The 11,046-nt window shown below is 38.7% G+C and overlaps 1 protein-coding gene across 2 annotated transcripts in view; it reads left to right on the forward strand.

Moving 5' to 3' along the window:
• Nucleotides 1-11,046, forward strand: part of SLAIN2 (SLAIN motif family member 2) — a 51,369-nt gene that overhangs the window by 22,269 nt on the left and 18,054 nt on the right. Inside the window, exon 6 of one of the 2 annotated variants that reach the window (XM_023764796.1) lies at nt 3,490-3,598. In XM_023764796.1, the coding sequence (XP_023620564.1) occupies nt 3,490-3,598 (109 nt within the window). The remainder of the gene's footprint in view (nt 1-3,489; nt 3,599-11,046) is intronic. The other variant, XM_023764795.1, reaches the window with a different exon arrangement.

Genomic DNA, 11,046 nt, shown 5'->3' on the forward strand with positions numbered 1-11,046 from the left:
AAATGAGGATTAGTAAAAAAAAACACACGAAACTCAAGCGTACCTTGCAGCCATTGTTTATAACTAAGGCCAACAAATATTTTCTTCAGAGAGGAGCATTTTATCATTGACATTATTATTGCTGGGACATGATGATAAAAAAAAAAGCTAGTTTTATTTTTGTTTCCAAATTTTCTTACAGACAGCATACCTACTTATTGCATGCACTTGGGGGTGGTGTGGTGGAGGGCGGCATTTTCACCACCCTTCCCTTGATGCACATGAAAGAAGTGAAAGATTTGGCTATAGGAAGACCAAAAGAGACTGTTGTCTAAACATAGGGTGATGACGGTCTGAATTAGGTATTTAAGAAACAGTGGGAATGTAAAGGAAGGGATAGATCTGTAGAACTACAGGAATGAATAATGGAATTTAAAGAAAACTGAGCTAGAATGACTTGGAAAATGCTGTTATATTTTTAACTGAAATACAGAGGTTTTCGGAGTTGGTTTGTAGAGGAAAACATTAGCCTAAATAATGGTAGCATGAGAGAATAATGTACTATCTTTGCTTCTCACAGTCACGTCTTGCTAATTTGAAATTATATAAATAATCCTGTGGGGATCGAGCCAAAACTGGCTCTTCGACATCCCCCGAGGTGTCCCAGATGGAAAGAGTGCACAGGCCAGGCCAGCGGACCCCACCAGTGCACTATCAGGGCCTGGGAGGGACTGCAGGAGGGCTCCAGGGCGTGTCTGGCCCATCTTGCCCAGTCCCGATCAGCCAGACCCCAACAGCAAGCTAACCTACCGGTCGGAGCGTCTGCCCCCTGGTGGTCAGACACCAGGTCAGACATGCGTCATAGCGACTGGTCAAACGGTCAGACACTTAGCATATTAGTCTTTCATTATATAGGAGGATTAAAAGAGGAACCAGGGAAACCATAAATATTTTAAAGCAACTAATACTAAATTTTATTAGGAAGATTTGGAGACTCAGTTTAACTATTACATGTTGTCATTTAAAAATGATTTTGTATTTGTAAAATTGATCAAATTTCAGATTGATAATTCAGATTAAAATTTAATTTTTGTTCTTATTTGTATAACATGTGACTGTGTGGTATCCTATGAAAATTGTTCATTTCTGTCTTTATTAGGCAAATTTAGAATATATTGACTGATTATACTTGCAGTCTGATTCTTCATATTACCATCCGACAGTTTTCACTTGTGTATAGATGCCATTGTGACATCACCCCAGAAACCTGAGGGATAAATAAGATCTGTTGGAATCATCATAGTTATTTAAGTAGAACCTTTCAAAAACAGTTGATTAAAGATGATATTTGATATTAACCCCTCATATAAAAATTTAATGGTTAATAGACATTGTGGATTGCCAGCATACATTTAGTTGGTTACCATTTGTCCTCATTTACTCCCTGCAGTCACAGTGGCCTAATTCCTATTCTTCCAACATACTAGGGGCACTCCTACCTCTCAGGTCCTTTACCATTGCTTTTCCTTTTGTCTAGAATGCTTTCCCCAGGTACCTATATGACTCTCTTCCTTCAGATCTTTGCACAAATGTCATCTTAGGGACATCTTTCCTGATTACCCTATTTATAATTGCAACTTGTCTCCTACTTCCTGCCCCCCTTTCCTACTTAATTTTTTCCATAGAAACTATTTTACTCTTTGTTTATTATTTATTTCTCCTTTCCTAGAATATTAGCAGTTCCATGAAAGTAGGAACTTTGTCTCTAGTTAGCTACTGAATCCATTGTACCTAAAATAGTATCAGGAATAAAGCATATAATTATTTTAAAGAACAAATGAATGAATAAATGAATGAAAATATAAATGGTTGGAAGCATGTGTGAAAAATATATATAAGAAGAATATTCAGTGATGATATAGCATCCTGTATTTCTGTGGGATATATATGAGGTAATACATTATAAAGTTGATTGTTTTAGGTTGGAGAATTTTTTTTTTAATCCTTACCCAAGGCTATGTTTTTCATTACTTCTAGAGAGAGAAAAAGGGAGAGGGGGAAAGAGGAAAAAAAACGCATTGATGTGAGAGAGAAACATTATTTGGTTGCCTCCAGTGCATGCCCTGACCGGGGATCAAACTACAGCCTGGGTATGTGCCCTTACTGAAGTCGAACCCATGACCGTTTGGTGCATGGGACAATGCTCTACCAACTGAGCCACACTAGCCAGGGCTAGGGCTGGAGAATTTTTTGCTAGTCTGCCTGGTAATATTTAAGTTAGCATATAATACTACTTAGCTACAATAATGTGGAGTGCTATAAAATATGAAATCAAATACATTTACTTTTTTAAAATGTTTACTATCAGAAAGCATTGATAGGGTTAAACAATAGAGTGAAAGAGAAATTCTTAATTCTCTTTGATGATATATCAAGTTTCCCTTTCTCAACCCAATGATTTTTATACTCTGGCCAGATTTCTATCTGTCTATATCTATCTGTCTATATTCAGATAGATAGATAGATAGATAGATAGATAGATAGATAGATAGATAGAGAGATGATAGATAGGTAGGTAGATGATAGATAGATAGATAGATAGATAGATAGATAGATAGGTCTTAGAGGTATCTCAAGTCTGACTTCATGTTGATTGAGTGAAATTTTAAAGCCACTTAAATAGGTGCTTGCACTGATAGGTGTGGGACTCATCAGCTCATTGGAACCATAACTGTGGATGGCTCTGGCTGCTACTTACATGCCAATTTTGAGAGTTTTATTGCAATTAATAGATTCAGAGTTTTGAAGAAAGCTTAGAACTCCTCGTTGATCACTTTAAAAAGCAGATGCTCTGACTCTCCTCCAAACCCCTCAGTTGTCACACACAACACATAGACTCTTTCCACCCCATATGCATATGTACACAGTCCAGATATTTTGCTACACAAAGTCTGAAGTACTACTTAGTTGTATTCTACAAGATGATGTTGAACATATGAAAGGCATTAGATTGTGACTCCGTTGAGGACCTGCCTGGTTCTGAGTTTTCTTTTCCTTTTTGAGTATGAGAATGACTGTTTCATGTTAGGGCAATTCATCTAACAAGATTTGCTTTGCCGAAGTCTGCTTTTTTTGCCTTGAACAAGTACTACATTTATTTTATTCTCTACTGTGTGCTTGTGTTCATCACTTTTACTTAATTAGCTTTCTATTCTTTGCATCTGTAGCATGTTTGCTGGTGGTTTGATTTCTCTTTGATATTTTGATCAGTTTACATATCATAGGTTTTTCTCATCTATAAGAAACTATTTCTGAAAACATGTACTTTGTACTAAGATTTTCATCCCCTTCTCTTTCCAATTTAATTCACTAAGCATCACTTTACAATTTCTTTGCTTCCAGGATTCTAACATATTTTCACCTTATGGTTTCTGTGTCTTGATAAATTTTCAAGTTTGTATTAAAATATTCAAGTTTACAGAAGCTATAGCCTTTATCTTGTTCTTTCAGGCAAATATTACAGTTCCTTATTTTTCAACAGCTTCGCAAAGGCTGAAAAATTTGCCTCGTACTTCCCTCAAAGCCAAACAGTTGCTTCAAACTTCATCTACAAAAAGAGGTAACTACAGCCTCTTACTAAGTTTTAAATTTCAGGAAATGGTCAGGTTAGTTAAATCTTATACCTTTTGGCATACTGAGTCATTGATGTCTGTAGGCCACATTTTAGTTTTTTAATAATAATCATAAAATGATGTTAATTCATTCTTTGTTACTTGGATAAACTCATTTTCTACAGAGGTATATATTGGGATGCTATTCTGATTCATAGGACAGTGCTCAACCACTGAGCTACACTGGCCGGGCAGGATGCCATTCTGAAAGGAACAAGTGGTACATAGCATTTAATATTAGAGAATTGATCTTTTCCTTATTAACCTAAAACTGAAGGTCATTGTTTTAACTTAATATTAGATGAACTAATAAATGCTTTAAAATGAGCTAAATGACATACATTTTGTATGTAATGTTTTTTCTCCTGACTTGCTTTTTTTTCTTCTGACTTTCTGTAGGATGACATGGGAATGCTTTCACATTATAAGTTAAATTGACATTGTTGTGATTAACTGATAATGTTTGGAATATTGATGGAGTGGTAGCTCCATATTCTTAAAACCTGAGAGTTGAAGAAATATATGAAGGTTGGACACCAAACTATCATTGGTTCCAAGAGATTGGATGTCTGGGCAGCTAGAAAGAAGCCAAGTTAGGAGAAAGAGCACAGGGTCAGCTATACCAGCAGTAATAATGAATAGAAACCTCAGAGGAAGTGGGACAGAAAACATATCAGCAATGAGGAAAAATATTTCTTCTATCCAGGATATATGGGTCTCCTGTCACTTCAGAGCTCAATAAAGAACAAAGTTATACAAGGAAGATAAAAAACACTAAAGAGGAAGTTTGAGATTTGCTTTGTTGAAAAAAAAATTTGTTAATATGGTTACAAAAGTACTGAAATAGATGTTTTAGCAAGTTCATTGATGCAAAAGTTTTAGCAGTGATTTGGTGGATTAAGTATAATTTTCAGAAACAGTTTTTAATAGAATTTGAAGGAAAGAGAATATTCATATAGGAAATTAGGAGGTGTGAATATTTGTGTTTGGATATCAGAGGTTGATCATCTTTTGGTATCACTGTCAGAAATTAGACTGGGCAGAGTATGGTCTTTTGATGGAAAAGAAGACAATTATTAGGGATCATTATAAAAAAGAATCCCTATAGAAATTATTTGAGGACCTTAGAATATCTATACTAATAATAGGGTAATAGGCAAATTGGTTGGGATGCCGTCACGTAATGACCGATCAGCGGGCTGCATGCATAGCAGGCGAGGATGGTCAGGGACTTGCAGCGTCAGGGATGGGTGCGGGAGCCTCCCCCGGCTCTGACCTACCTCTTTGGGGCAATCCATCGAGGAGCCCAAGATGGGTGGGTGGGGCCTACCTCTGTGACAGGGCACAGACCAGGCTGGGGGACGCCCCCACCCCCCACCCCAAGTGCACGAATTTTGTGCACCAGCCACTAGTATATATATGTATGTAGTATTTCTAGGTGTGGGAGGTGGGTAAAAATAGATGGGCATGAAAGGGATTGTGGTGTCTAAACAGAGCAAGAGATTCCTATATAACAATAAAAATATAGAGGATTTTAAGTTTATATAAATTTTTTTGTTGTATGCCTCTCTGTAAGCTGCTTCATAATGTGTTTTGGGATCAGGTAGGTTTAAATAATTATAAATTTTTACTTAAATATTTTATGTTACTATGAATTAGGTTAAGAGAATCATAACTTCTGGCTGATTTTTTAAAAATTTTGCCTATAGAGGTTACGTTATTTTTGTGACTCTGAGCCACCTAACTGCCCCCACTCTGTAAGATGACGGTAACACTCAGTCTCCTAGTTCCTGGCACTCCAGATGTCTAGTTAATTTAGTAAAGGGCAAGAAGAGTGTGTGTGTGTGTGTGTGTGTGTGTGTGTGTGTGTGTTTGCTTTTGTTGCTCTGTTTTGTTTCATTTTGTTTAATCTCTGATTTTCTGGTTGGTATTGTGGCTTGGAGATGATCATTTTACACTATAAGTTATGAACCAATTGAAAAACAGAGACAGGTATGTGATAGGATTTAAAATGTTAGCTTAATTACTGAGTTAGCTTAAGCTGAATTAGAGAGTATCCCTTGGATCCAAACCCAATAATTGTTTATACTCTGGCCAGATATCTATCTCTCTCTGTCTCTCTCTCTGTCTCTCTCTCTCTCTCTCTCTGTCTCTCTCTCTCTCCCTCTCATAACTGATCTAATAACTGAAACTATTAAGTAACTAACAAGTGGATGCACCATGGATACACTGGACAAAGGGATAATTCATGGCCTAGGCAGGACAGAGCCGGGGACAGTGTGAGATTTCATCATACTACCCAGAATGGCATGCGACTTAAAATTTATGAATTGTTTATTTCTGGAATTTGCCATTTAATATTTTAGGACCGCGGGTAACCGAAGCCTCAAAAACAAGCAAACAAACAAACAAAAACAGAGAGGGCAGGAGCTACTGTATTACAAAATCGGATCATTCCAATTCTAGCATTCCTTTTTTTTTATTTGTCAAAATACTGTGTAAGTATTTGTCAAAATACTTATTCTTTAGTCATCAAATGGCATAGTTTCATTAGAAATTCAGAATAAATGCTTGTCTTTCTATTTATTTACCATTGGCAAACTATCATTCTCCAAAGGTGACCAATATTTTTCTTACATATGTATCACTATGAACTTACAGATTTAAACTTTTTGTGTGTGTTTCAGTCCATTCTCAATATTCTTTCATCTTTGGTGAAAGCTTCAAGTTGACTTTCCAACCTTTTTGACTCACCCTAGTAGTTTTGTTGTTGTTGTTGTTGTTTTTTAACCCTAGTAGTTTTTGATAACTTCTGCTAACTGGTATGATAAGATATGCTCGAGATCTTGTATATTTTTTGCCGCCATAGACCTAGATTTAGTCATTTCTCCAAAAAGTCCTGGCTTTTTGGTAGGAAATGGTATTTCAATACTGTTATTTACGTTTTTAGCTATGCTCATTGCTACTGGGTTGGACATTGTTTCTAGGTCTTTTCAGTTTCTAGAGCTAGTAAATATATGTGTAGATTTGTGTATTTTTTAAGATTGAATGTCTTAAGTTCTTGCTGGTACTTCCTGTTCAGATTCAAGGGCTTGAGGGTAATTAATTAACCTTTTTCAACTTAAACCTTTATCTCCTTTATCCTGCTCTGGGAATCCTCTCTCTTGGCAACAGAGAGAATTAGAATAACATTTAATAGTTTGTTTTATCCCATATTACATACCTAATCTTCTGAAGATAACATTAGCATGGTAACCAGACAATATGATTACCAAAGACAGTTTATAAAACTTTTTGCATACGCTTGCTCCTTGTTTTTTATAGTTATACTGTATCCACACTGTTACATACTTTTCTTTATGACTCACCTAGTCTTAGCTCTACATTTAAATATATATTTTATGCTTACCATCAGTCTGTGTGTTATTGTCTCAGTCATTCTCTGTGTTTGAAGCTCACTCTGTAGTAGATTCCCTAAAGAGTTATGAGAACAGTATTCATTTTATCAATTTTTGCATATTGATGACAGCTTGTCTGTTTTTGTTTTGTTTGTTTTTTTGAAAATCATTATCTAGATATGAAATTTTGGGCTCATATTTTCTTTCCTTGAGTATCTTAAATATATTATTCCATTTTTATCAGGAATAAAGAATTATTTCTGTTACAGTCATTTGGTCTTTTTCTCTGGATGTCCAGTGAATATTTTCTTTTCCTTTAATGTTCAGTAATTTAAAGAATATTTCTTAGTGTTGTTGGCCATTCTGAGTTCATTTCTTTAGATATGTGATGTGTTCTTTTAGTTTGGAGTTTTTAAATTTCAGACAAGTTCTTTTGAATTATTGTTTTTACTGTTCTCTTGCTTTGGTTTTCTTTTTTGTGGGGACTCCTATTAGACATAGGTTAGGTGTTTTTTTTTGCCTATTTTCCATATCTGTTGCCTTTTCTTTAATCCTCTTCATCTTTCTTTAAAGTTTCTTTTTATTGTTTGTTTCTTACAAAGTATAATCTGTTATGTATGTTGACTAGTGTTCCTTCTACTTTAGACTTTATTTTGAAATTATTTATTTTATGTCTAATTCTTTTGTGTTCCTTCACCTCATTTTTTATTGTTTTCTATCTTGATATTATGTTCTTTTATCGCTTGTATACTTTTCTTAAATGTTTTTAGAATTTGAAATATTAGATTTGAATTTTTACTGTTTTGTGTGTGTGTGTGTGTGTGAGAGAGAGAGAGAGAGACATGATTTCTGTCAGGTTTCCAGCATTAATAGAAATGTGTTGGTTTGCAACCTCCTCATGAACTTTCCAGATGTAATCTGAAATTAGACACCTTATGTGGAGCGCAAGGAGAGACTGAAGAAAGAGGCAGACCACTCCAGATTGGTAGATGGCAGGGAACGCCTTACAAGACTGGTCTCCAGATATCCACACCCACCCACCAGAACATTAAGTTTACACACAAAGTCCTTACCTGGGCTCAGTCACTACACAGGAGGCCTTAACTGGGTTCAGTCATGGACTCAAATTTCTGTCTCAAGGCTGTATCCTTGGAGCAGGTTCTTGGAGGAGCGAAGACCAGCAGGAATGCACATTCCAAGGACGGGAGGCAGTGAGGAGCCTCCAGTTGCCCAGATTCAGCTCGTGGGTCAACTCCTTAAAAGCATTATTTTGTTTCTCTCTTTTTTCTTATAATATTACTAGAGGCCTGGTGCATGATATACATATATATCTGGCCTGCGGGATCAGGCCGAAACCGGCTCTCTGACATCTCCCAAGAGGTCCCGGATTGTGAGAGGTTGCAGGCCAGGCTGAGGGACCCCCACAGGTGCACGATCAGGGCCAGGGAGGGACGTGGGAGGTTGGCCAGCAGGGGAGGGACTGCAGGAGGGCTCCAGGGCATGTCCAGCCAGTCTTGCTCAGTCCCAATCAGCCAGACCCCAACAGCAAGCTCACCTACCAGTCGGATTGTCTGCCCTCTGGTGGTCAGTGCAAGTCATAGCAAACGGTTGAGTGGCCTTGGCATATCATTAGCATATTATGCTTTGATTGGTTGAACAGACAACCAGAACTTAGCATATTTGGCTTTTATTATATACGATGTGAGATTTAGCCTCCATCTGTTTCTGTTGCTGGTTTTTCTGCAAAATTTGTTTTTCTAAACATTTAGAAAGAGAGCTTGATTTAAGATTTTCTAATTTTACAGCTCTAGAGTTCCCTCGTCTGTTGTTTTGGGAAATTTTTCAAAAATATGGCTGCTGCTCTAGCCGATTTGGTTCAGTGGATAGAGTGTCAGCCTGTGAACTGAAGGGTCCCGGGTTCAATTACATCAAGGGCACGTACCTCAGTTGCAGGCTCTTTGCCGGCCTGGGCCCTGTTCGGGGCTCGTGCAGGAGGCAACCAATCGATGTGTTTCTCTCACATCAGTATTTCTGTCTTTCCCTCTCTGTTTTACTCTCTTTAAAAATCAATGGAAAAATATCCTCTGGTAAGGATTAAAATATATGTGTGTGTGTGTGTGTGTGTGTGTGTGTGTGTGTGTGTGTATATGGCTGCTTATTTTGGGATTTATTTATTCCCCTCTCCTACTTTTATTTATTTATTTATTTTAATTACAGTTAACATTCAGTATTCTTTTGTATTAGTTTCAGGTATACAACATAGTGGTTAGACCAGCCGTGGGCAAACTACGGCCCGCGGGCCGGATCCGGCCCGTTTGAAATGAATAAAACTAAAAAAAAAAGACCGTACCCTTTTATGTAATGATGTTTACTTTGAATTTATATTAGTTCACACAAATACTCCATCCATGCTTTTGTTCCGGCCCTCTGGTCCAGTTTAAGAACCCATTGTGGCCCTCGAGTCAAAAAGTTTGCCCACCCCTGGGTTAGACAATCATACTTCACAAAGTGTTTCCCCTAATATTTCCAGTACCCACCTAGCACCATAATAATATATTCATAATAGTATGATTGAATATATTTCCTGTGTTGTTCTTCACATCCCCATAACTGTTTTATAACTACCAATTTGTGCTTCTCAATCCCTTCACCTTTTTCACGAAGTCTTCCAAACCTCCTTCTCCTCTGGCAACTATCAGTCTGGTCTTTGTATCTATGAGTCTGTTTCGGGTTTGTTTGTTCGTTTATTGTGTTCTTTATGTTCCACATATAAGTGAAATCATGCGGTGTTTGTCTTTCTCTGACTGACTTATTTCAGTTAGCATAATACCCTCTAGGTCCATCCATGCTGCTGCAAAATGGGAATATTTCATTCTTTTTTATCCCCTCCCATACTTTTAAAATGCATCCTTTTAAAGTGTACAAGTCAGTGTTTTGATTTATTTACAAAATTTAGCAACTATTACCACTGTCTGATGTTAGAGATTTTCGTCACCCTCACCATATGCATTCACAGCTACTCCCCAATCACCACTTGTTCCGGCCCCTGGCAACTACTAATCTTTCAGTTGCTATGTATTTACTTATGCTGGACATCCTATCTAATAAAAGAGGATCTAATAAAAGAGAAACATGGTAATTAGCTGTACGGCCGCTACCCTTCCCATTGGCTAATCAGTGAGATATGCAAATTAACTGCCAACCAAGATGGCGGCCAGCAGCCAGGCAGCTTAAAGCGAACAGGGAGGCTTGCTTGCTTCAGTGACGGAGGAAGCCAAGCTTCCCCGCCTGCCTTGCCGGCCTCTCAGCTGCACACTAAGCAACGTTGTAACAAATATAGAAGCTAAACAAAAGCCCGGGCTTCAGCCAGCAGGACCGCAACATTGTTTCAAATACAGAAGGTAAACAAAGGCCAGATCCCTGCTTTCAGCAGCGGAGGTCTCATAGCTGGAGCCGAGCCTCAGAGCTAAAGCTGGCCCAGAATAAAAAAAAAAAAAAGGAAAAAAGCAAAGGTTGGGAGCTTCAGTCACCCGCCAGCCTGAAAATGGCCCTCAGCCTCTCACCCAGGCTGGCCAGGCACCCAAGCGGGACCCCCACCCTGAAGGGGGCGTGACCAGATGCAAACAGCCATCATCCCCTCATCCAGGCTGGCCAGGCACCCAAGCGGGACCCCCACCCTGATCCAGGACACCCTTCAGGGCAAACCATCCGGCCCCCACCCATGCACCAGGCTTCTATCCTATATAGTAAAAGGGTAATATGCCTCCTAGCACCGGGATCAGCGGAGCAGCGAGGCCTCCCGGCACCGGGATCAGCATGACGGGGCAGCGACCAAACCCCCTGATCACCCTGCGGCTCTGTGTGTGACGGGGCGGGGGGCCACAACCTCCCCTATCCGCCCCTGCTCTGTTCGTGACTGGGGGGGGAGCTTCCTCAAACCCCCTGATCGGGCCCTGCTCTGTGCATGAACAGGGGGGGAGCTCCCCAACTCCCTGATC

This window comes from Myotis lucifugus, unplaced genomic scaffold, assembly GCF_000147115.1.
Source record: "Myotis lucifugus unplaced genomic scaffold, Myoluc2.0 scaffold_349, whole genome shotgun sequence".
Taxonomy (NCBI): Eukaryota; Metazoa; Chordata; class Mammalia; order Chiroptera; family Vespertilionidae; genus Myotis; species Myotis lucifugus.